The following is a 25,358-nucleotide window of genomic DNA, read 5'->3' as shown; positions in this document are numbered from 1 at the left end:
TCCCCAGAAGCCACGCCCACAACAGTCAGACCCGCTCAGCAAGCCATCCGTCCAGGTAGGCTCCGTCCATTGCAGCCAGAGCACTGCCTGACAGCTAGGTCAGGCCGCCGTCCATCCAGAGGCCCCGCCCAGCGTGAGCGCCACCTGTTAGGCCCTGTCCCCACCAGCTTGGGGACACATGTGTCCTAGACAAGCTCCGCCCTTCATGCTACAGAATTTCCACCCCGCCCCCTCCCTATCCAACAGACCCCGCCTGCAGGAAGCTGACCCCGCCCACCCCTGGTTCCATCCAGCCCCTCCCACACACTGCTAGGCCACGCCCACACGAGGGGGGCAGTTACATAAGACCACGCCCAGCTCTGCACCCAGCTCCAGCCTGGTCCCGCCCACAGACAGCCAAGCCACGCCCACCACCACATCTTCACTGTGGCGGTGTCTCTCCCCGTGTCCATCTCTGCCTGAAAACGCTGGCCTGGAGCGGTGAGGCCCCAGCGAGGACAATCAGTGAATGAATGAGTAAATAAATAAATGTATAAAGTTACAAAATGCAAAGACAGCAGCCCTCCCTGGGTAAGGGAGCTATGATGGGAGCAGAGAAATAAGTGAGTGTACCTACCTGAGACGCAATCTGGGAGGGCCCCAAGAGGAGGCAACACTTCTTATCAAATGACAGTCGAGGGCGGGCCGGAGGACTAGCTTGCTGGCTAGGGAGCCTGCCTTGCTATCCGCACCGTTCAGCCCTGGCCTCCATGGCAGGTTCCCTGGCACCAGGGGCAACTCCAGTGCTATGGTGTCTCTCCCTCTCTCTCTCTCTTCCTCCCCCTGTCTCTCTCTTTCTCCCTCCGTCCTCCCTGGGTTCAGTGAGGTGGGAGGCTGACAGACTCTCCCCTCACCCCGATTTCTGGATGGGTGAGCTGCGGTTGTCTGTCCTGCAGGCTCGGGGAGAAGGGGAGTCCAAGTCGCTGTGGTTCAAAGGCGGGTGAGTGACAGTCCCTCCAGCGTGGGTTGGCGGTGTCTCTCCCTGTCTCTTGCTCTCCCCTCTCTTCCTCAGCAGGAAGGTGGGGAGATGGCCCGGCCAGTGCGAGGCCCTGGGTTCGAGCCCCGCCCCTGTATGTCCCACAGGCCCGGCGGTGGTCTGATCATCATTGACAGCATGCCTGACATCCGCAAGAGGAAACCCATCCCCCTGGTCAGCGATCTGGTGAGTCCGGAGTCCCCCCCCCCCGCTGGGCATGCCGTCCTGGGGTGAGGGGGTGAGGGAACCCCGGGAAAAGTAAAGGACTAACCCTTTGCCTTCCGCCCCTGCCGCCCACCCTCAGGCCATGGTGAGTGAGCGCACTCTGGGGGCTGGGGCTGGGCCCGGGTGGAGGTGCGGGGGACAGCTCGCCTCCTGTGGTCCTGGGCTCGGCGCCCCTGAACCCCTGCACCTCTGCGCCCCCAGTCCCTGGTGCAGTCCCGGAAAGCGGGGATCACGTCGGCCCTGGCGTCCAGCACGCTTGACAATGAGGAGCTGGTGAGCACTGCGAGCTGGGGGCCCTCTGGGGCGGCTGGGGGTCCCCAACGGGGCCTGGCGGATTCCTGGGGTAGGCTGAGGGTCCAGGGAAGACTTCTGGGGGTCCCCGGGGGGTCTTGGTGGTCCCTGGGATCGGCTGGGGGTCCCCAGGGGGGGCTGGTGGCCCCTGGGGTAGGCTGGGAGTTGGAAGGGAGCCTTGGGTTTGGAGGGGAGACTGGGGTCTCCGGGGGGAGGACTAGGGGTCTTGTGAGACGCCCCCTTCCTGTGCCTGCCTGGCTGCCCCGCAGAAGAACCACGTGTACAAGAAGACGCTGCAGGCCCTGATCTACCCCATCTCCTGCACCACGCCGCACAACTTCGAGGTGTGGACGGCGACCACGCCCACCTACTGCTACGAGTGCGAGGGGCTGCTGTGGGGCATCGCGCGCCAGGGCATGCGCTGCACCGAGTGCGGAGTCAAGTGCCACGAGAAGTGCCAGGACCTGCTCAATGCCGACTGCCTGCAGCGTGAGCGGCGTGGGCGGGGCCAGCCTCTGGGGCGGGGCCAGTTCGATGGGCGGGGCTATTTCGGTGGGCGGGGCGAGCCCCTGGGCGGGGCTATTTCGGTGGGCGGGGCTAGTTCGGTGAGCGGGGCTATTTCGGTGGGCGGGGCCAGTCCTTGGGGCGGGGTTAATTGGGCGGCCAGGGCCGGCACCTGCCTCTGGCACCCAGCCACGTGGGTGCGGGTGTGGGGCAGGCGCGGCCGAGAAGAGCTCGAAGCACGGCGCGGAGGACCGCACGCAGAACATCATCATGGTGCTCAAGGACCGCATGAAGATCCGAGAGCGCAACAAGCCGGAGATCTTCGAGCTCATCCAGGAGATCTTCGCCGTGACGCGGTCGGCGCACACCCAGCAGATGAAGGCGGTCAAGCAGAGCGTGCTGGATGGCACCTCCAAGTGGTCGGCCAAGATCAGCATCACGGGTGCGGCGCGAGGGGCGCGGGGGCCCCATCAGTGAGGGTGAGGGACCCCATCAGGGCCCACGGGGCCTGGCACGCCCCCCGCCCTGGTTTGTATCGGGACCCTCGGTCTGGGCCTCCCTTGCATAGTGAGCCCTCAGATCCACCCCCACGAAGAGGCTCCACGTGGAGGAGCCAGGGGGTAGAGCACTCGCCTGCTGGCACGAGGCCCCGGGTTCGAGTTTGCTCCCTGCTGGGGGTGGGGGGCTGGCTTATGTAGGAAGGTCCTCTGGAAGCCCCTGCAGGGCTGAGAGGAGCAGGGTCTGCAGGGGGCGTTGGTGAGCCCAGTCACTGTATGTGTATGTGTGGGGGGGCATCACAGGACCTGGAGCTCCCCAGAGCGTGTTCCCCGCAGGGCTAGCGGCCCACGTGCAGTCAGGGAGGGCTTCCTGGAGGTGGAGGCGCCGCCCCGAGCCGTCCACGTGTGCCTGCAGTGGTGTGCGCGCAGGGCCTGCAGGCCAAGGACAAGACGGGTTCCAGCGATCCGTACGTGACGGTGCAGGTGGGCAAGACGAAGAAGCGCACCAAGACCATCTACGGGAACCTCAACCCCATCTGGGAGGAGAACTTCCACTTGTGAGCGGGGCGGGGCGGGGCGGGGCGGGGCGTACATGGGGCTCTGCGGGCGGGGCGGGGCGGGGCGGGGGCGGGGCGGGGGCGTACATGGGGCTCTGCGGGCGGGGCGGGGCGGGGCGCACATGGGGCTCTGCGGGCCCGGGGACACCCCGCCGGCCCTGACCGCACCCCCGGCCCCCAGCGAGTGCCACAACTCCTCAGACCGCATCAAGGTGCGGGTGTGGGATGAGGACGATGACATCAAGTCCCGAGTGAAGCAGCGCTTCAAGAGAGAGTCCGACGACTTCCTGGGCCAGACCATCATCGAGGTGCGCACGCTGAGCGGGGAGATGGACGTCTGGTACAACCTAGGTGAGTGCCGGCGCCGGGGAGGGCTCCACCCAGCCGCGGACTGGGATCTGAACCCCAGTGTCAGGAGGGGAGGGCCCATGGACCCCAGCCTCACGGGGTAGGGGGTCTGTGCACCCCAGCCTCACAGGGGTAGGGGTCTGTGGACCCCAGCCTCACGGGGTAGGGGGATCTGTGCACCCCAGCCTCACAGGGTAGGGGTGTGTGGACCCCAGCCTCACAGGGGTAGGGGTCTGTGCACCCCAGCCTCACAGGGGTAGGGGTCTGTGGACCCCAGCCTCACAGGGGTAGGGGTCTGTGGACCCCAGCCTCACGGGGTAGGGGGTCTGTGCACCCCAGCCTCACAGGGTAGGGGGATCTGTGCACCCCAGCCTCACGGGGTAGAGGTCTGTGGACCCCAGCCTCATGGGATAGGGGGATCTGTGCACCCCAGCCTCACGGGTTAGGGGTCTGTGGACCCCAGCCTCACGGGGTAGGGGGTCTGTGCACCCCAGCCTCACCGGGTAGGGGTCTGTGGACCCCAGACTCACAGGGTAGGGGGTCTGTGCACCCCAGCCTCATGGGGGTAGGGGGTCTGTGCACCCCAGCCTCACAGGGGTAGGGGTCTGTGCACCCCAGCCTCACGGGGTTGGGGTCTGTGGACCCCAGCCTCACGGGGTAGGGGGATCTGTGCACCCCAGCCTCACGGGGTAGGGGTCTGTGGACCCCAGCCTCACAGGGGTAGGGGTCTGTGCACCCCAGCCTCACGGAGTAGGGGGTTGTGGACCCCAGCCTCACAGGGTAGGGGGTCTGTGCACCCCAGCCTCACGGGGTAGGGGATCTGTGCACCCCAGCCTCACGGGGTAGGGGTCTGTGCACCCCAGCCTCACGGGGTAGTGGTCTGTGCACCCCAGCCTCACGGGGTAGGGGTCTGTGGACCCCAGCCTCACGGGGTAGGGGGATCTGTGCACCCCAGCCTCACGGGGTAGGGGTCTGTGGACCCCAGCCTCACAGGGTAGGGGGTCTGTGCACCCCAGCCTCACGGGGTAGGGGTCTGTGGACCCCAGCCTCACGGGGCTGGGGATCTGTGCACCCCAGCCTCACGGGGTAGGGGTCTGTGGACCCCAGCCTCACAGGGGTAGGGGTCTGTGCACCCCAGCCTCACGGGGTAGGGGTCTGTGCACTCCAGCCTCACGGGGTAGGGGGTCTGTGCACCCCAGTCTCACGGGGTAGGGGTCTGTGCACCCCAGCCTCACGGGGTAGGGGCTTGTGGACCCCAGCCTCACTGGGTAGGGGATCTCTGGACCCCAGCCTCACGGGGTAGGGGGTCTGTGCACCCCAGCCTCACGGGGTAGGGGTCTGTGGACCCCAGCCTCACGGGGTAGGGGGATCTGTGCACCCCAGCCTCACGGGGTAGGGGGTTGTGGACGCCAGCCTCTCGGGGTAGGGGGTTGTGGACCCCAGCCTCACGGGGGTAGGGGGTCTGTGCACCCCAGCCTCACGGGGTTGGGGTCTGTGGACCCCAGCCTCACGGGGTAGGGGGATCTGTGCACCCCAGCCTCACGGGGTAGGGGTCTGTGGACCCCAGCCTCACAGGGGTAGGGGTCTGTGCACCCCAGCCTCACGGAGTAGGGGGTTGTGGACCCCAGCCTCACAGGGTAGGGGGTCTGTGCACCCCAGCCTCACGGGGGTAGGGGGTCTGTGCACCCCAGCCTCACGGGGTAGGGGGATCTGTGCACCCCAGCCTCACGGGGTAGGGGTCTGTGCACCCCAGCCTCACGGGGTAGGGGTCTGTGCACCCCAGCCTCACGGGGTAGGGGTCTGTGGACCCCAGCCTCACGGGGTAGGGGGATCTGTGCACCCCAGCCTCACGGGGTAGGGGTCTGTGGACCCCAGCCTCACAGGGGTAGGGGTCTGTGCACCCCAGCCTCACAGGGGTAGGGGTCTGTGCACCCCAGCCTCACGGGGTAGGGGTCTGTGCACTCCAGCCTCACGGGGTAGGGGGTCTGTGCACCCCAGTCTCACAGGTTAGGGGTCTGTGCACCCCAGCCTCACGGGGTAGGGGCTTGTGGACCCCAGCCTCACGGGGTAGGGGATCTCTGGACCCCAGCCTCACGGGTTAGGGGTCTGTGCACCCCAGCCTCACGGAGTAGGGGATCTCTGGACCCCAGCCTCACGGGGGCTGGGTACTGTAAGACTCCACTCTGTTAGACATTTAACCCCACCTTCACACAGTATTAAACTCAGGCCACAGTAGGTAGAGCTCACACCTCACTACCCGCGAGGCCCAGGGCGGCACCATGGCTGGCACCGGGGAGGCTCTGTGGGTCGGGGAGCAGGGCTGTGGGTCTCTTTCTCTCTTGCTCCTTCAAAAACAAAACCAACCAAGACCGGGAGGCGAGGCCAGTTTTGGCGGAGGCCCCGGGTACCTCCCCGGGGGTCTCGGGGCTTCAGGAGAGGCCGGGCAACCGTGAATGCTGCCCCCACCCTGTCTGCCCTGCAGACAAGCGGACGGACAAATCGGCTGTGTCCGGAGCCATCCGGCTGCACATCAGCGTGGAGATCAAGGGCGAGGAGAAAGTGGCCCCCTATCACGTCCAGTACACCTGCCTGCACGAGGTCAGCACCTGCCCACCACACCGTCCACACTCCCACCTCTGAGTCTGTCCCGGGCGCCCTTGCCACTCCTGGAAGGTTCCCACCACTCATCGTGGTCCAGTGTCCAGGCCCCCTCCTCCAGGGAGCCCTCCCTGACCTCCAGGCTGACCTTCAGTTCCCATGGGTCCTAGTCCTGGACACTCAGAGATGGTGTGTGTGTGTGTCCATCTTTTCAGCAATCTGGGGGCTCCTGGAGAGAATTCAGTTTGTTGGATGGATGGAAGGATGGACTGATGGATGGATGGATGACTAGGTAGAGATCAGATAGAAAGGTGGAGGGGCATATGCATAGTGGGTGGGTGATTTGAAATATGGGCATGAGAAGGGCCGTGTGTGGTGTGCCTGGTTGAGCGCACATGTCACAGTGCACAAGGACCCAGGTTCAAGCCCCTGGCCGCCACCTGCAGGGGGGAAGCTTTGTGAGGGCTGCAGGGGTCTCTGTCTCTCCTCCCCCCTCGATTTCTGACTATCTCTACCCAATAAGTAAAGAGAATAATAAAAGATGCGGTGGATAGATGGGTGGGTTGGGGGGGCAGTTGGAAGAAGGGAAGATGGAGGACGGGTGGATGAAGGATAAGCAGCGATAGAGAATGGGTGGGTCATGGGTGGATGGGGGATGGACGAATGGATGGAAGGACGGGTGGATGATGGATAAGCAGCGATAGAGAATGGGTGGGTCATGGGTGGATGGGGGATGGACGGATGGATGGAAGGACGGGTGGATGAAGGATAAGCAGTGATAGAGAATGGGTGGGTCATGGGTGGATGGGGGATGGACGGATGGATGGAAGGACGGGTGGATGACGGATAAGCAGTGATAGAGAATGGGTGGGTAGTGGGTGGGTGGATGGGGGATGGACAGGTGGATGAAAGGACGGGTGGATGACGGATAAGCAGTGATAGAGAATGGGTGGGTCATGGGTGGATGGGGGATGGACGGATGGATGGAAGGACGGGTGGATGAAGGATAAGCAGTGATAGAGAATGGGTGGGTCATGGGTGGATGGGGGATGGACGGATGGATGGAAGGACGGATGGATGATGGATAAGCAGTGATAGAGAATGGGTGGGTCATGGGTGGATGGGGGATGGACGGATGGATGGAAGGACGGGTGGATGAAGGATAAGCAGTGATAGAGAATGGGTGGGTAGTGGGTGGATGGGGGATGGACGGGTGGATGGAGGACGGGTGGATGAAGGATAAGCAGTGATAGAGAATGGGTGGGTCATGGGTGGATGGGGGATGGACGGATGGATGGAGGACGGGTGGATGAAGGATAAGCAGTGATAGAGAATGGGTGGGTCATGGGTGGATGGGGGATGGACGGATGGATGGAGGACGGGTGGATGAAGGATAAGCAGCGATAGAGAATGGGTGGGTCATGGGTGGATGGGGGATGGACGGGTGGATGGAAGGACGGGTGGATGAAGGATAAGCAGTGATAGAGAATGGGTGGGTCATGGGTGGATGGGGGATGGACGGATGGATGGAGGACGGGTGGATGAAGGATAAGCAGCGATAGAGAATGGGTGGGTCATGGGTGGATGGGGGATGGACGGGTGGATGGAAGGACGGGTGGATGAAGGATAAGCAGTGATAGAGAATGGGTGGGTAGTGGGTGGATGGGGGATGGACGGATGGATGGAAGGACGGGTGGATGAAGGATAAGCAGCGATAGAGAATGGGTGGGTAGTGGGTGGATGGGGGATGGACGGGTGGATGGAAGGACGGGTGGATGACGGATAAGCAGCGATAGAGAATGGGTGGGTCATGGGTGGATGGGGGATGGACAGATGGATGGAAGGACGGGTGGATGAAGGATAAGCAGTGATAGAGAATGGGTGGGTCATGGGTGGATGGGGGATGGACGGGTGGATGGAAGGACGGGTGGATGAAGGATAAGCAGTGATAGAGAATGGGTGGGTCATGGGTGGATGGGGGATGGACAGATGGATGGAAGGACGGGTGGATGAAGGATAAGCAGTGATAGAGAATGGGTGGGTAGTGGGTGGATGGGGGATGGACGGATGGATGGAGGACGGGTGGATGAAGGATAAGCAGCGATAGAGAATGGGTGGGTCATGGGTGGATGGGGGATGGACGGATGGATGGAAGGACGGGTGGATGAAGGATAAGCAGTGATAGAGAATGGGTGGGTAGTGGGTGGATGGGGGGTGGACGGGTGGATGGAAGGACGGGTGGATGAAGGATAAGCAGTGATAGAGAATGGGTGGGTCATGGGTGGATGGGGGATGGACAGATGGATGGAAGGACGGGTGGATGAAGGATAAGCAGTGATAGAGAATGGGTGGGTAGTGGGTGGATGGGGGATGGACGGATGGATGGAGGACGGGTGGATGAAGGATAAGCAGCGATAGAGAATGGGTGGGTCATGGGTGGATGGGGGATGGACGGATGGATGGAGGACGGATGGATGATGGATAAGCAGTGATAGAGAATGGGTGGGTAGTGGGTGGATGGGGGATGGACGGATGGATGGAAGGACGGGTGGATGAAGGATAAGCAGTGATAGAGAATTGGTGGGTAGTGGGTGGATGGGGGATGGACGGGTGGATGGAAGGACGGGTGGATGAAGGATAAGCAGCGATAGAGAATGGGTGGGTCATGGGTGGATGGGGGATGGACAGATGGATGGAAGGACGGGTGGATGAAGGATAAGCAGTGATAGAGAATGGGTGGGTAGTGGGTGGATGGGGGATGGACGGATGGATGGAGGACGGGTGGATGAAGGATAAGCAGCGATAGAGAATGGGTGGGTCATGGGTGGATGGGGGATGGACGGGTGGATGGAAGGACGGGTGGATGAAGGATAAGCAGCGATAGAGAATGGGTGGGTCATGGGTGGATGGGGGATGGACGGATGGATGGAAGGACGGGTGGATGAAGGATAAGCAGCGATAGAGAATGGGTGGGTCATGGGTGGATGGGGGATGGACGGATGGATGGAAGGACGGGTGGATGAAGGATAAGCAGTGATAGAGAATGGGTGGGTAGTGGGTGGATGGGGGATGGACGGATGGATGGAAGGACGGGTGGATGAAAGATAAGCAGCGATAGAGAATGGGTGGGTAGTGGGTGGATGGGGGATGGACGGATGGATGGAGGACGGGTGGATGAAGGATAAGCAGCGATAGAGAATGGGTGGGTCATGGGTGGATGGGGGATGGACGGGTGGATGGAAGGACGGGTGGATGAAGGATAAGCAGCGATAGAGAATGGGTGGGTCATGGGTGGATGGGGGATGGACGGATGGATGGAGGACGGATGGATGATGGATAAGCAGTGATAGAGAATGGGTGGGTAGTGGGTGGATGGGGGATGGACGGATGGATGGAGGACGGGTGGATGACGGATAAGCAGTGATAGAGAATGGGTGGGTCATGGGTGGATGGGGGATGGACGGATGGATGGAAGGACGGGTGGATGAAGGATAAGCAGTGATAGAGAATGGGTGGGTAGTGGGTGGATGGGGGATGGACGGATGGATGGAAGGACGGGTGGATGAAGGATAAGCAGCGATAGAGAATGGGTGGGTAGTGGGTGGATGGGGGATGGACGGGTGGATGGAAGGACGGGTGGATGAAGGATAAGCAGCGATAGAGAATGGGTGGGTCATGGGTGGATGGGGGATGGACGGATGGATGGAAGGACGGGTGGATGAAGGATAAGCAGTGATAGAGAATGGGTGGGTCATGGGTGGATGGGGGATGGACGGATGGATGGAAGGACGGGTGGATGAAAGATAAGCAGTGATAGAGAATGGGTGGGTCATGGGTGGATGGGGGATGGACGGATGGATGGAGGACGGGTGGATGAAGGATAAGCAGCGATAGAGAATGGGTGGGTCATGGGTGGATGGGGGATGGACGGATGGATGGAAGGACGGGTGGATGAAGGATAAGCAGTGATAGAGAATGGGTGGGTAGTGGGTGGATGGGGGATGGACGGATGGATGGAAGGACGGGTGGATGAAAGATAAGCAGCGATAGAGAATGGGTGGGTCATGGGTGGATGGGGGATGGACGGATGGATGGAAGGACCGGTGGATGAAGGATAAGCAGTGATAGAGAATGGGTGGGTAGTGGGTGGATGGGGGATGGACGGATGGATGGAAGGACGGGTGGATGAAGGATAAGCAGCGATAGAGAATGGGTGGGTCATGGGTGGATGGGGGATGGACGGATGGATGGAAGGACGGGTGGATGACGGATAAGCAGCGATAGAGAATGGATGGGTCATGGGTGGATGGGGGATGGACGGATGGATGGAGGACGGATGGATGACGGAGAAGCAGCGATAGAGAATGGGTGGGTCATGGGTGGATGGGGGATGGACGGATGGATGGAAGGACGGGTGGATGAAGGATAAGCAGTGATAGAGAATGGGTGGGTAGTGGGTGGATGGGGGATGGACGGATGGATGGAAGGACGGGTGGATGAAGGATAAGCAGCGATAGAGAATGGGTGGGTAGTGGGTGGATGGGGGATGGACGGGTGGATGGAAGGACGGGTGGATGAAGGATAAGCAGCGATAGAGAATGGGTGGGTCATGGGTGGATGGGGGATGGACGGATGGATGGAAGGACGGGTGGATGAAGGATAAGCAGCGATAGAGAATGGGTGGGTAGTGGGTGGATGGGGGATGGACGGGTGGATGGAAGGACGGGTGGATGAAGGATAAGCAGCGATAGAGAATGGGTGGGTCATGGGTGGATGGGGGATGGACGGATGGATGGAGGACGGGTGGATGAAGGATAAGCAGCGATAGAGAATGGGTGGGTCATGGGTGGATGGGGGATGGACGGGTGGATGGAAGGACGGGTGGATGAAGGATAAGCAGCGATAGAGAATGGGTGGGTCATGGGTGGATGGGGGATGGACGGATGGATGGAGGACGGATGGATGATGGATAAGCAGTGATAGAGAATGGGTGGGTAGTGGGTGGATGGGGGATGGACGGATGGATGGAGGACGGGTGGATGACGGATAAGCAGTGATAGAGAATGGGTGGGTAGTGGGTGGATGGGGGATGGACGGGTGGATGGAAGGACGGGTGGATGAAGGATAAGCAGCGATAGAGAATGGGTGGGTAGTGGGTGGATGGGGGATGGACGGGTGGATGAAGGATAAGCAGCGATAGAGAATGGGTGGGTCATGGGTGGATGGGGGATGGACGGATGGATGGAAGGACGGGTGGATGAAGGATAAGCAGTGATAGAGAATGGGTGGGTCATGGGTGGATGGGGGATGGACGGATGGATGGAAGGACGGGTGGATGAAAGATAAGCAGTGATAGAGAATGGGTGGGTCATGGGTGGATGGGGGATGGACGGATGGATGGAGGACGGGTGGATGAAGGATAAGCAGCGATAGAGAATGGGTGGGTAGTGGGTGGATGGGGGATGGACGGATGGATGGAAGGACGGGTGGATGAAGGATAAGCAGTGATAGAGAATGGGTGGGTAGTGGGTGGATGGGGGATGGACGGATGGATGGAAGGACGGGTGGATGAAAGATAAGCAGCGATAGAGAATGGGTGGGTCATGGGTGGATGGGGGATGGACGGATGGATGGAAGGACCGGTGGATGAAGGATAAGCAGTGATAGAGAATGGGTGGGTAGTGGGTGGATGGGGGATGGACGGGTGGATGGAAGGACGGGTGGATGAAGGATAAGCAGCGATAGAGAATGGGTGGGTCATGGGTGGATGGGGGATGGACGGATGGATGGAAGGACGGGTGGATGAAGGATAAGCAGCGATAGAGAATGGGTGGGTCATGGGTGGATGGGGGATGGACGGATGGATGGAAGGACGGGTGGATGACGGATAAGCAGCGATAGAGAATGGATGGGTCATGGGTGGATGGGGGATGGACGGATGGATGGAGGACGGATGGATGACGGAGAAGCAGCGATAGAGAATGGGTGGGTCATGGGTGGATGGGGGATGGACGGATGGATGGAAGGACGGGTGGATGAAGGATAAGCAGTGATAGAGAATGGGTGGGTAGTGGGTGGATGGGGGATGGACGGATGGATGGAAGGACGGGTGGATGAAGGATAAGCAGCGATAGAGAATGGGTGGGTAGTGGGTGGATGGGGGATGGACGGGTGGATGGAAGGACGGGTGGATGAAGGATAAGCAGCGATAGAGAATGGGTGGGTCATGGGTGGATGGGGGATGGACGGATGGATGGAAGGACGGGTGGATGAAGGATAAGCAGCGATAGAGAATGGGTGGGTAGTGGGTGGATGGGGGATGGACGGGTGGATGGAAGGACGGGTGGATGAAGGATAAGCAGCGATAGAGAATGGGTGGGTCATGGGTGGATGGGGGATGGACGGATGGATGGAGGACGGGTGGATGAAGGATAAGCAGCGATAGAGAATGGGTGGGTCATGGGTGGATGGGGGATGGACGGGTGGATGGAAGGACGGGTGGATGAAGGATAAGCAGCGATAGAGAATGGGTGGGTCATGGGTGGATGGGGGATGGACGGATGGATGGAGGACGGATGGATGATGGATAAGCAGTGATAGAGAATGGGTGGGTAGTGGGTGGATGGGGGATGGATGGATGGATGGAGGACGGGTGGATGACGGATAAGCAGTGATAGAGAATGGGTGGGTAGTGGGTGGATGGGGGATGGACGGGTGGATGGAAGGACGGGTGGATGAAGGATAAGCAGCGATAGAGAATGGGTGGGTAGTGGGTGGATGGGGGATGGACGGGTGGATGAAGGATAAGCAGCGATAGAGAATGGGTGGGTCATGGGTGGATGGGGGATGGACGGATGGATGGAAGGACGGGTGGATGAAGGATAAGCAGTGATAGAGAATGGGTGGGTCATGGGTGGATGGGGGATGGACGGATGGATGGAAGGACGGGTGGATGAAAGATAAGCAGTGATAGAGAATGGGTGGGTCATGGGTGGATGGGGGATGGACGGATGGATGGAGGACGGGTGGATGAAGGATAAGCAGCGATAGAGAATGGGTGGGTAGTGGGTGGATGGGGGATGGACGGATGGATGGAAGGACGGGTGGATGAAGGATAAGCAGTGATAGAGAATGGGTGGGTAGTGGGTGGATGGGGGATGGACGGATGGATGGAAGGACGGGTGGATGAAAGATAAGCAGCGATAGAGAATGGGTGGGTCATGGGTGGATGGGGGATGGACGGATGGATGGAAGGACCGGTGGATGAAGGATAAGCAGTGATAGAGAATGGGTGGGTAGTGGGTGGATGGGGGATGGACGGGTGGATGGAAGGACGGGTGGATGAAGGATAAGCAGCGATAGAGAATGGGTGGGTCATGGGTGGATGGGGGATGGACGGATGGATGGAAGGACGGGTGGATGACGGATAAGCAGCGATAGAGAATGGATGGGTCTTGGGTGGATGGGGGATGGACGGATGGATGGAGGACGGATGGATGACGGATAAGCAGTGATAGAGAATGGGTGGGTCATGGGTGGATGGGGGATGGACGGATGGATGGAGGACGGATGGATGACGGATAAGCAGTGATAGAGAATGGGTGGGTGGTGGGTGGATGCTGGGGGGATGGACAGATGGATGGAAGGTGGGTGCGAAGGGGTGAGGAGGGAGGCGGCAGGGGTGTGTCGGGTGGCTGGGTGTGTGTGTGCCGCGGCGGCTGGCGGTGCCTTGCTGATCAGCCCAGACCGGAGGTCCCAGAGCCCCAGCTCCCCACCCGCCGTGACCACTGCCCCCCGGTTCTGCGGCAGAACCTGTTCCACTTCGTGACAGACGTGCAGAACAACGGGGTGGTGAGGATCCCCGACGCCAAGGGCGACGACGCCTGGAAGGTCTACTACGACGAGACGGCGCAGGAGATCGTGGACGAGTTCGCCATGCGCTACGGCGTGGAGTCCATCTACCAGGCCATGACGTGAGCGCCGTGACGTCAGTGGGCAGGGGAGGAGTCATCTAGCAGACCCTGACGTCAGCTGGGGCAGGGGTGGAGTCATTAGCAGGCCGTGATGGCAGGGGGTGGAGTCATCTAGCAGGCCCTGACGTCAGAGGGGGCAGAGGGTGGAGTCATCTAGCAGGCCCTGACGTCAGCGGGGGCAGAGGGTGGAGTCCGTCTACCAGGACATGACAGGGGGCAGGGGGTGGAGTCATCTAGCAGGCCATGACATCAGCGGGGGCAGAGGTTGGAGTCATCTAGCAGGCCCTGACGTCAGCGGGGGCAGAGGGTGGAGTCCGTCTACCAGGACATGACGTCAGGGGGCAGGGGGTGGAGTCATCTAGCAGGCCGTGACGTCAGGGGGGCAGGGAGTGGAGTCATCTAGCGGGCCGTGATGTCAGGGGCAGGGGGTGGAGCCCATCTACCAGGCCGCGAAGTGGGGGGGGGGATGCGGCGGGGGGAGGCAACGGGAGTCCGTCTACCCGACTGTGATGTGGGCGGGGGCCACAGAGGAGCACGGGGGAGCGGGGGATGTGTCATGGGGGGACTGGAAAGATAAGGACAAAGGGCAGAGGCGAGGGATGGGCTAAGTCAGAGCGAGACAAACTACTCGGGACGCAGTGGGCGGAGGGATGGAGGGTAGATGGTGGTGGGTGGGTGAAGGGCTGTGTGCGCACAGACGGATAGTGGTGGCCGCTGGGTGGGTCACCGAGGACGGACGGCGGCTGGCTGGCCGGGCCGTGGCGGACGGGTGGATGGATGGTGGACGGCAGGCAGCTGGCTGGAACCGGCCCAAGCCACTGGGCAGCGGAGGGTGCGGGGGTCTCACAGGCTGTCCCGGAGACCCCCGGGGTCGAGGCCACAGCCGCCACTCCTCCCGCAGCCACTTCGCCTGCCTGTCCTCCAAGTACATGTGCCCGGGCGTGCCAGCCGTCATGAGCACGCTGCTCGCCAACATCAACGCCTACTACGCGCACACCACCGCCTCCACCAACGTGTCCGCCTCCGACCGCTTCGCCGCCTCCAACTTTGGGGTCAGTCTCGGGGAGGGCGGGGGCAGGGGGTCACAGAGCCGTGAGGGCCAAACTCTCTGACCCCCACCCCCCTCACACATGGCAGAAGGGGAGAATGGACGAGAAGGGAGTCGATGGTAGCCAGGACAGGGAGAAGCTCAGGGGGCAGAGCGCACACCTTGCCACGAGGGGGCCTGGCCGCCCGCGGCACCTGGACAGCCCTGGGGGAGCTCCAGGGGCCATGCAGCCACGTCCTGCAGCCTCCTGCCCTCTCTCTCAAGTCAGAGAGACAGCGAACCAGGTCTACTGGTGGTGCACCGGTTAAGCACACACCGCCTTGCACAAGGATCCGGGTTTGAGCCTCCACCCCACCTGTGGGGCCAGGGGGACACACTTCAAAAACAGTGGAGCAGGGCTGCAGATGTCTCTGTCTCTCCCCGTCTCTACCTTCCCCTCCCCTCTCTATTTTTCTCTGTCCCATTCACATAAAAGAAAGAAAAGAAAGGGTCACCAGGAGCAGGGGATTCCTCCAGCCAGCACCAAGCCCCAGGGATAGCTCTGGAGGCAAAAACCAAATCATAAGAAACAAGTAACTAAAAGTAGAGATTTGGAACAACTGAATCAGGGAGGCTTCTCGGCTGCGTCTCCACTGAGACCCTGAGCCCGTGGCCACCCGAGCGTAAGAAGTCAGCACTGGCCAGCGTAGCGGCTGCCTGGAGAGCTGCCCGAGACCCCCAGCCCCTGCCCGCGTCACCCCTGCCCCCCTCTCTGCAGAAAGAGCGCTTCGTGAAGCTCCTGGACCAGCTGCACAACTCACTGAGGATAGACCTGTCCATGTACCGGGTGAGGGCGCGTGGGCTGCTAGAGGGCGCTGTGCGCTTGACCCTGCCCACCTGCCATTCATCATCCATCCATCACTACCATCCATCCATCCATCCATCCATCCCTCCCTCCACCATCCATCCATCATCCATCCACCCATCATTCATCATCTACTGTCCATCCATCATCCATCCGCTATCCTCCATCATCCACCATCCATCCATCCCTCCATCCCTCCATCCCTCCACCATCCATCCATCATCCATCATTCATCATATACTGTCCATCCATCATCCATCTGCTATCCTCCATCATCCACCATCCATCCATCCCTCCATCATCCATCCATCATCCATCCACCCATCATTCATCATCTACTATCTATCCATCATCCACCCATCATCCATCATTTTTTATCCACTCACAACTCATGTATAGTTTATTCATCAACCCTCCGCCATCCACCCAGCACGCACCTATCCATTCCATCCCACCCATTCCATCCTCTCATCTACCTGCCTACCCACCCACCCACCCACCCACCCATTCCCCCAGTTCCTGAAGCATGAGGGGCTCTTGTGCGTCTGTCCCTACACCACACCTCTCACATGCGGAAATGACCCTCACCGGAGGGTCAGGGCGATCGCCTACCTCTCCCCACAGAACAACTTCCCAGCCAGCAGCCCAGAGAGACTCCAGGATCTCAAGTCCACCGTGGACCTTCTCACCAGTATCACCTTCTTTCGGATGAAGGTAGGGTGACCCTGTCCCACCAGCTGTCCCAGGAGGATTCTCTGAGATGCTTGATGAGTTTGGGGGGCGAACTTGTTCTTGACTCGGTCGAGACGGCCTGAGTTAGGAAGAGTTGGCTTAGATGGCGTTGAGTTGTGTTGTGTTGGGTTGGGTTGGGTTGGGTTGAGTTGAATTGAGTTGAGTTGAGTTGAGTTGAGTTGAATTAAAATCACTCTTGACTGGCTAGAGTTGCCCTGAGGTAGGAAGGGTTGGCTTAAATGGTGCCCGGTTGAGTTCAGTTGGATTAAATTGGATTGCGTTGAGTTTCAATTCCACTTGCCTGGCTTGAGTTGACCCAAGGGAGAAGCTGGGTGGTTGGGTTACGTAAGCGTCCATTCAGTTGAGTTGGGGTTGGGTTCAGTACCCGTTACATCACTTAAGAAGTTCAATCAGCCATGACTCCAGTCCTAGTAAGTCCAGTTGAGTTGAGCAGCTTGAGTATAAAGTTACCTTCCCCCAGAGACCCTCTGCTTTGTTCTGCTCCACCACCTCTGGTAACCCCCCCACACACCTGGGAGGCAGTTTCTGGGCACCTCTCATTCGCTTTGTGCCCCCGCCCACATGCCCCATCCAGGTCCAAGAACTCCAGAGCCCTCCCCGAGCCAGCCAGGTGGTGAAGGACTGTGTGAAGGCCTGCCTCAACTCCACTTATGAGTACATCTTCAACAACTGTCACGAGCTCTACAGCCGGGAGTACCAGACAGACCCGGTGAGCACCCGGCTGGGGGCAGGGGTGGGGCATCAGGGCCCCGGGCTGCCCTCCAGATCCCTGCCCGGTCGAGGGACTCCCCCTGTCCTCCACCCTGGAGCCTCCCCTGTAGAATGGGGTCCGAGACCCACATTTCCAGAGGATGGAGGCCTGATGAGACGGGAGCCCTAGGCGAAAGCAGGTGCTCGCTGTCTGGTACGTACGCAACTGTCAAGTTGGCTCTGGCTGAGCCTTGTGGGCTTGGCGGCATTGCTGTGCCCGCCCGGGATGGAGCACAGCCAGCAAGTGCGCTGTGGGGAGAGAGCTTGAGGAGAGTGGCGTCCAGGTCACTTCACTAGCTTGAGGTGTGTCCACACAAGTCAGCCCCCAGGATGGCTGATGAGACTCGAAACGCGTGGATGCTCGTGAGAAGGCAAAGCGTGTAAATGACAGTCGACATGGCAGGGGGGATAGTGGGGGGGTCTTGGAAGCCCGCAGTGCCCCTCCCTCGGCTTGGACTTCTGCTGGATAGGACAAGAAGGTGGATTCTGCCTTTCTCTCATCTCTGTTCACTGCTATCCATCCATTACCGGTTACTTCATTCACCATCCATCCATCAATTCAACGTCCACCATCCATCAATTCACATCTACCAGATGATAGATGTCATCCTCCATCTGTCCATCATCCTTCCATCCATCATTGTCATCCACCCAGCACCCATCATCCATCCATCCATCCATCTTCCCATCTATCCATCCATCCATCCATCATTCATCGTCATCCATCTTCCCACCTACCCACTCAGGTTTTTTTGTGTTTTTTAAAATTTTTTTATTTAAGAAAGGATTAATTAACAAAACCATAGGGTAGGAGGGGTACAACTCCACACAATTCCCACCACCCAATCTCCATAACCCACCCCCTCCCCTGATAGCTTTCCCATTCTCTAGCCCTCTGGGAGCATGGACCCAGGGTCATTGTGGGTTGCAGAAGGTGGAAGGTCTGGCTTCTGTAATTGCTTCCCCGCTGAACATGGGCGTTGACTGGTCGGTCCATACTCCCAGTCTGCCTCTCTCTTTCCCTAGCAGGGTGGGTCTCTGGGGAAGCGGAGCTCCAGGACACATTGGTGGGGTCTTCAATCCAGGGAAGCCTGGCCGGCATCCTGATGGCATCTGGAACCTGGTGGCTGAAAAGAGAGTTAACATACAAAGCCAAACAAATTGTTGAGCCTACCCACTCAGGTTAACCAGTGTTCCACCAAGTCAGAATTGTCAGGAGGTTGGGGTGAACGGATTTAGAGGGGTTGCTCTTGGTCCCGGTGTAGCCACGTGCCTTCTGCTGATCTGCGGTTCACCGGGCGCAAGTTCTGGCTCTCGTGGCTCTTGAGGGCTGAGACCTATGAGTGGAGACACTCCCCCATTTCCATTCACTCGGGTTGAGTTCGGATCCTTCTTGTTTGCATCGATCTGGGCCACGTGAAGAAGGGATGGCGGGTTGTGGGGTCAGCAAGGTGGCGTTTTCCAGGGGGTTGGGCCAATCTGGCTACCGGTAGGTTGCGTGGGCCTCAGGCCCTTGAGTGGGGTTGAGTGGGTGGGTCCCGCCGGGTCCCGCCCATCAGTTGAATTCTGTCTACCCCTGTGTTGACTTGCCTCGGGCTGAGCTGAGCCCGACTGGGCTGGGCTGGGCTGGGTTCAAGGCGCTGTCTCTGCGTCGTTTTCACTGAAGCTGCTGGAGGAGTTGACTGCGTCCTGTCTGCCCACGTTCCTTGGGGTGTGACTCCATCTGGCTACGTCTGGTTCTGCTCTGCCCAGTGGCTCAGGGCCCCGACCTCCACCCCACTGGGCTGGGCAAACCTGCGTTTTTGTTTTTTATTTATTCTCTTTTGTTGCCCTTATTGTTTTATTGTTGTTGGATAGGACAGAGAGAAATGGAGAGAGGAGGGGAAGACAGAGAGGAGGAGAGAAAGACAGATACCTGCAGACCTGCTTCACCACCTGTGAAGTGACTCACCTGCAGGTGGGGAGCCGGGGGCTCGAACCGGGGTCCTTACACTTTGCGACACCTGCACTTAACCCGCTGTGCTACCACCCGACTCCCTTGAACCTGCGTTTTTTGACTGTGTTGAATCCACTTGACTTTTTTAAAATAATATTTCGTTTCCTTTTGTTGCCCTTGTTTCCACTTGACTTTTTAAAAAATCTTTTTGTTTTATTTATTATTGGCTAGAGACAGAGGAATTAAGAGAGGAGGGGGAGATAGGGAGGGGCGAGAGACAGACACCTGCAGCCCTGCTTCACCACTCATGAAGCTTTCCCCCTAAGGTGGGGGCCAGGGGCTCGAACCCAGGTCCTTGTGCGCTGTAGTGTGAGCGCTCAACCAGGTGCGCCACCCCTTGGCTCCCCACTTGACTTTTCGAGCCAGGTCGGGAGCCCAGTGGACCCAGCTCAGGCCGCAGATGTGGGGCGCCCTCCTCCGCTGCCTCCTGCCCCCCTCCCCATGGTGGCACAACCCAGGACCCCTGGCGGCCAGCAGCTCTGCCCCACCCGCAGGCCAAGAAGGGAGAGGTGCCCCCGGAAGAGCAGGGCCCCAGCATCAAGAACCTGGACTTCTGGTCCAAGCTGATCACCCTCATCGTGTCCATCATCGAGGAAGACAAGAACTCCTACACGCCCTGCCTCAACCAGTGAGCGCCGGGCTACTCAGAGACGGGGAGAAACAGAGGGGAGAGGGCGGGCGGGAGGGAGGAGACGATGGATGGATGACTGGATGGTGGATGGATAGTTGGATTGGCGGATAAATGGATAGATAATGGATGGATGCTGGATGCTGGATGCCTGGGGACCGGGGAAAGGCGGGTGAGGTTCTGGAGAAGCAGAACCACTCTGCGTGTCAGGGAGGAGCGGCAGGGGTGCCGCCTGCCCTGGGGGTGGGGTCCCGCCGGGGTCTGTGCTCCCCACTGGCATCAGGGACAGTGCGGGACCCTGCCTTCTCCCCAGGTTCCCTCAGGAGCTGAACGTGGGTAAGATCAGTGCAGAGGTGATGTGGAACCTGTTTGCCCAGGACATGAAGTACGCCATGGAGGGTGAGTGGCCCCCGCCCCACCCCGGCCCGGCCCGCCCTGCCCTGCCCTGCCCCACCCCGGGCCCGGCCAGCCCTGCCCGGCTGTGCGCCCGCCCCGGCTCAGCCCCGCCCCCGGCTCAGCCCCGCCCCCGGCTCAGCCCCGCCCCCGCCTCAGCCCCGCCCCAGATCAGCCCCGCCCCGGCTCAGCCCCGCCCCGGATCAGCCCCGCCCCGGATCAGCCCCACCCCCGGATCAGCCCCGCCCCGGATCAGCCCCGCCCCCGGATCAGCCCCGCCCCGGATCAGCCCCGCCCCGGATCAGCCCCGCCCCCGGATCAGCCCCGCCCCGGATCAGCCCCACACCCGGCACAGCCCCGCCCTGGATCAGCCCCGCCCCCGGCACAGCCCCGCCCCCGGCTCAGCCCCGCCCCCTGCACAGCCCCGCCCCGGATCAGCCCCGCCCCCGGATCAGCCCCCGGCTCAGCCCCGCCCTCCCCCAGAGCACGACAGGCACCGGCTATGCAAGAGCGCCGACTACATGAACCTGCACTTCAAGGTCAAGTGGCTGCACAACGAGTACGTGGCCGAGCTGCCCGCCTTCCAGGACCGGGTGCCCGAGTACCCCACGTGAGTACTCAGCACCAGCACCCTGTGTGAGCACGTAGCACGAGCACCCCAAGTGAGTGCCCGGGGGTGAGCGCTCCTTGAACGCGGGCAGTGAGGGGCTGACGCCTGGTGTGGATGAGGACAGGGAAGAGTGCCTAGACGGACAGACAGACAGACATCCCTCCATCTGCTTGGCCATCTGCCACTCCTTCGTCCGGTAGTCACCACTCCACCATCAGCCCTACCGCCCACCATCGTCCATTCACCCACCTTCTGCAGACCACCCACACACTGACCACTCATCCAGCCACGGTTTGCCCGTCCATCACTCATCACCATTCCTTCAGCATCCACTCATGCCTTTCACTATCCATCCATTTCCACCTGGCCTTCCACTGCCCATCAGCCATCCACCACCTCCATCCACCATCCGCCATCCACCATCCATCCATCCTCTATCCTCCATCCATCACCCATCCATCATCCACCATCCATCATCCATCCACCATCCAGCATCCAGCCGTCATCCATCCATCCATCATCTATTATCTATCATCCATCCATCCACCATCCATCCTCCAACTATCCTCCATCCATCCTCCATCCACCATCCACCATCCATCACCCATCCATCACCCATCCTCCATCCATCCTCTATCTGTCATCCACCCACCACCCAGCTCCTCCCATCCCCTGTGCCCCCATCCATCGGTGCTTCCTTGGAAGATTCCCCATGAGGAGAAGGGGCTGGGGATTGATCACAGCGTATCTATCTGCCATTGGGCTGAGCTGAGCACAGACTGGGGGGTCACCCTCTGCAGATCCGGTGCTGTGTTGGGGTCTCCGAGAGGAAGGCCTTGCTCTGATCAACCTCCACCTGCTTATGGGGTCCCCAGAGATCTGGGGTGATGAGAGCCCGACCCCACCTCTCCCTTGCAGGTGGTTCGAACCCTTTGTCATCCAGTGGCTGGATGAGAATGAGGAGGTGTCCCGGGACTTCCTACATGGCGCCCTGGAGCGGGACAAGAAGGACGGGGTGAGCTCTGAGAGGCGTCCCCGTCTCTGCCCCACAGACGCCCGAGTCCCCACATCTGCTCTCCTGGGTCCCCCACCCCGGGGTAGGTGCGGGTGGGCTGGGCTCTGGCCTTGCGAGCACCTCCCCCCCACACACAGTTCCAGCAGACCTCGGAGCACGCCCTGTTCTCCTGCTCCGTGGTGGACGTCTTCTCCCAGCTCAACCAGAGCTTCGAGATCATCAAGAAGCTTGAGTGTCCCGACCCCCAGATCGTGGGCCACTACATGAGGCGCTTCGCCAAGGTTGGGGGGTGCAGCCGGCCGGTGGAGTCCCTCGGGGCCAGGCAGTGGGGTGAAGGGCAGGAAGGAGCTGTCGACGTGCAGGGGTTGGGGGCTGGGCCAGCCCGCAGAACTCAGCGCTGAAGGATGGTGGGTGGACGGTGGGTGTGTACTCTGTGTGTGAATAACTGATGGGGGATGTTGGATGGTGGAGGATGTTGGATGATGGATGGATGGATCATGGATAGAGGGTGACAGATGATGGAGGATGTTGGGTGATGGATGGATGGTAGATGATGGATGGATGGATGGTGGATAATGATGGATGGATGGGCCATGGTTAAATGGTGACAGACGATGGAGGATGGGTGATGGATGATGGATGGGTGGATGGATGGATAGTAGATGATGGATGGATGGTGGATGGATGATGGATGGATGGATCATGGATAGATGGTGACAGATGATGGTGGATGAGTGATGGATGATGGATAGATGGTGGATGGATAGTGGATGATGGTGGATAATTGATGGATGATGGGTGGATGTTGGATGATTAATGGCAGGCGGCTGATGGTGAATGATGGATGATGGTGGGCAGGTGGGTAGTTGGTTATTAAATAAGTGGGCAGGTTGGGGGTGGGAACAGGGTTTGGTTGGGGGTCAAGGGTTAAGTGGAGGTCAAGATTGGGGAGGAGGTCAAGGTTGGATCCAGTGATGGCACCGAGACTGGAGCCACCCTGCATGTGTGAGGCCCTGGGTTCGATCCCTGGCAGTACACAGCAAGATAGACAAAAGTCAAGGGAGCAGTGCTCTGGTGTCTCTCTGTCTCTGTCTCTGTCTGTCACAGAGTTGCAAAAGGTTGGAGCTGGGGTCTAGGTGTTGGAGGTCAGAGCCGCATTGAGGCGGGGAGGGCTGGGCTGGGCTTGGCATCACCAGTTCAAAAGGGATTTAACTGGACTGTTGAGGCTGAAGTACAGAACTGGGAGTTAAGCAGACTTGCACCTGCCTGGGGAGGAGAACTTGGGGTCACTGCCCGAGAGTTGGGGCCTGTGGGGGCCACGAGGGCAGGACTCCAGCTCAGGGCTGGCCGGTCGCCCTGAGGAGGGTTCTGACTGAAAATCACCAGGTCCGTCACCAGCTGGCACCCCCTCGCAGTGGTGGCAGTGCCCTGGGGCACCCCCGGGTTCAGGCTCCTCCATGACATCACTGGGGCTCCTCACCCCTGTGGGGAGTCCCGCCTCACCCCTGCCCCTGCTTCCCCCAGACCATCAGCAACGTGCTCCTGCAGTATGCCGACATCATCTCCAAGGACTTCGCCTCTTACTGCGCCTCCAAGGAGAAGGAGAAAGTGGTGACCTGGGGGCGCCATCCTGTTCCCCTCTGCTGTGCACCCTGGGGCCCACTCCCCACTCCCCAGGCTGTGGGTGGGGTAGCGCCTGGGGGAGAGAGGCAGCCCTCACTGGCTTGCGGGGAGTGTTGTGTGAATGTGCCAACCAGGGCGTCCCCCAGAGGAGAAACGGGTCACAACCAGGACTCCTTCTCAGCCTGCCTCTCCCAGCCATGCAGCCCCGACCCACCGGGGAAGAGCCAGAGGGGTCAGGCCTCCCTCCAGCCCCAGAGAAACCCCAGAACTCAGTCCTGAACGTCTCCCCAGTTCAGATGTCCCAGGGACCCCAGCTTCCTCCTGGGCTCCCCAGGGGTTGGGGGAGGCACTGTGGGGCATCCTGAGGCCTGAACCCCCCCCCCCAATTTCTTACCCCCAGCCCTGTATCCTCATGAACAACACCCAGCAGCTCCGAGTGCAGCTGGAGAAGATGTTTGAGGCCATGGGAGGGAAGGAGGTGAGGCCCGGGGCTGTCGCCACTCCCCCCCCCAGCCTCAGCCCCCCACGTCCTCAGGAGGAGAGCCCTGACCAGCCCCCCCACCCCCGCAGCTGGACGCCGAGGCCAGTGACACCCTCAAGGAGCTCCAGGTGAAACTCAACAACGTCCTGGATGAGCTCAGCCGCGTGTTCGCAACCAGGTGGGACAGCTCCAGGTGGGGCGGACGTGGCAGGTGCAGCATGGATGGTGGATGATGGATGGATGGTGGATGGATGAATGATGGATGTATCATGGAGGATGGATGGTGGGTGGATGGAGGATGGATGTTGGATGGAGGATGGATGGATCATGGAGGATGGAGGATGGATGGAGTATGAATGGATCATGGAGAATGATGGATGGATAGATGGTGGATGAATCATGGAGGATGGAGGATGGGTGGATCATGGAGGATGGATGGTGGATGGATGGAGGATGGATGGAGGATGGATGGGTCTTGGAGGATGGATGGAGGATGGATGGGTCTTGGAGGATGGATGGAGGATGGATGGGTCTTGGAGGATGGATGATGGATGGAGGATGGATGTTGGATGGAGGATGGATGATGGATGGAGGATGGATGGATCATGGAGGATGGATGATGGGTGGAGGATGGATGGATCATGGAGGATGGATGATGGGTGGAGGATGGATGGATCATGGAGGATGGATGATGGGTGGAGGATGGATGGATCATGGAGGATGGATGATGGGTGGAGGATGGATGGATCATGGAGGATGGATGATGGGTGGAGGATGGATGGATCATGGAGGATGGATGGTGGATGGAGGATGGATGGTGGATGGATGGATGGATGATGGGTGGGCCATGGAGGATGGATGGATGGATTATGGATGGATCATAGAGGATGGAGGATGGATGCATGGATGGATCATGGGGGATGGATCATGGGGGATGGATCATGGGGGATGGATGGATGGATGGATCACAGATGGATCATGGTGGATGGATGATGGAATCTGAAGGATGAATGATGGATGGATCATGGAGGATGGATGGATCATGGAGGATGGATGTTGGATGGAGGATGGATGGATCATGGAGGATGGATGGATCATGGAGGATGGATGGATGGATGATGGATCCTGAAGGATGGATGGTGGATGGAGGATGGATGGTGGATGGATCATGGATGGATCATGGAGGATGAATGGATAGATGAATGATAG

At 60.1% G+C, this 25,358-nt stretch overlaps 1 protein-coding gene across 4 annotated transcripts in view; it reads left to right on the top strand.

Annotated features, from left to right (window-relative positions):
• Positions 1 to 25,358, top strand: part of UNC13A (unc-13 homolog A) — a 44,553-nt gene that overhangs the window by 7,224 nt on the left and 11,971 nt on the right. For 3 of the 4 annotated variants that reach the window (XM_060182261.1, XM_060182260.1, XM_060182258.1), the window contains exons 12-33: positions 8 to 55; positions 936 to 979; positions 1,123 to 1,201; positions 1,442 to 1,513; positions 1,801 to 2,020; positions 2,250 to 2,477; positions 2,948 to 3,089; positions 3,271 to 3,440; positions 5,920 to 6,035; positions 13,845 to 14,008; positions 14,910 to 15,060; positions 15,814 to 15,882; positions 16,525 to 16,614; positions 17,228 to 17,362; positions 19,894 to 20,027; positions 20,341 to 20,426; positions 20,904 to 21,030; positions 21,949 to 22,045; positions 22,183 to 22,326; positions 23,570 to 23,656; positions 24,069 to 24,146; positions 24,239 to 24,327. In XM_060182261.1, coding sequence (XP_060038244.1) covers positions 8 to 55; positions 936 to 979; positions 1,123 to 1,201; positions 1,442 to 1,513; positions 1,801 to 2,020; positions 2,250 to 2,477; positions 2,948 to 3,089; positions 3,271 to 3,440; positions 5,920 to 6,035; positions 13,845 to 14,008; positions 14,910 to 15,060; positions 15,814 to 15,882; positions 16,525 to 16,614; positions 17,228 to 17,362; positions 19,894 to 20,027; positions 20,341 to 20,426; positions 20,904 to 21,030; positions 21,949 to 22,045; positions 22,183 to 22,326; positions 23,570 to 23,656; positions 24,069 to 24,146; positions 24,239 to 24,327 — 2,570 coding nt within the window. The remainder of the gene's footprint in view (positions 1 to 7; positions 56 to 935; positions 980 to 1,122; positions 1,202 to 1,441; positions 1,514 to 1,800; positions 2,021 to 2,249; positions 2,478 to 2,947; positions 3,090 to 3,270; positions 3,441 to 5,919; positions 6,036 to 13,844; positions 14,009 to 14,909; positions 15,061 to 15,813; positions 15,883 to 16,524; positions 16,615 to 17,227; positions 17,363 to 19,893; positions 20,028 to 20,340; positions 20,427 to 20,903; positions 21,031 to 21,948; positions 22,046 to 22,182; positions 22,327 to 23,569; positions 23,657 to 24,068; positions 24,147 to 24,238; positions 24,328 to 25,358) is intronic. The other variant, XM_060182262.1, reaches the window with a different exon arrangement.

This window comes from Erinaceus europaeus, chromosome 23 (assembly GCF_950295315.1).
Source record: "Erinaceus europaeus chromosome 23, mEriEur2.1, whole genome shotgun sequence".
Lineage (NCBI taxonomy): Eukaryota > Metazoa > Chordata > Mammalia > Eulipotyphla > Erinaceidae > Erinaceus > Erinaceus europaeus.
This window is presented reverse-complemented; position numbering and strand designations above follow the sequence as displayed.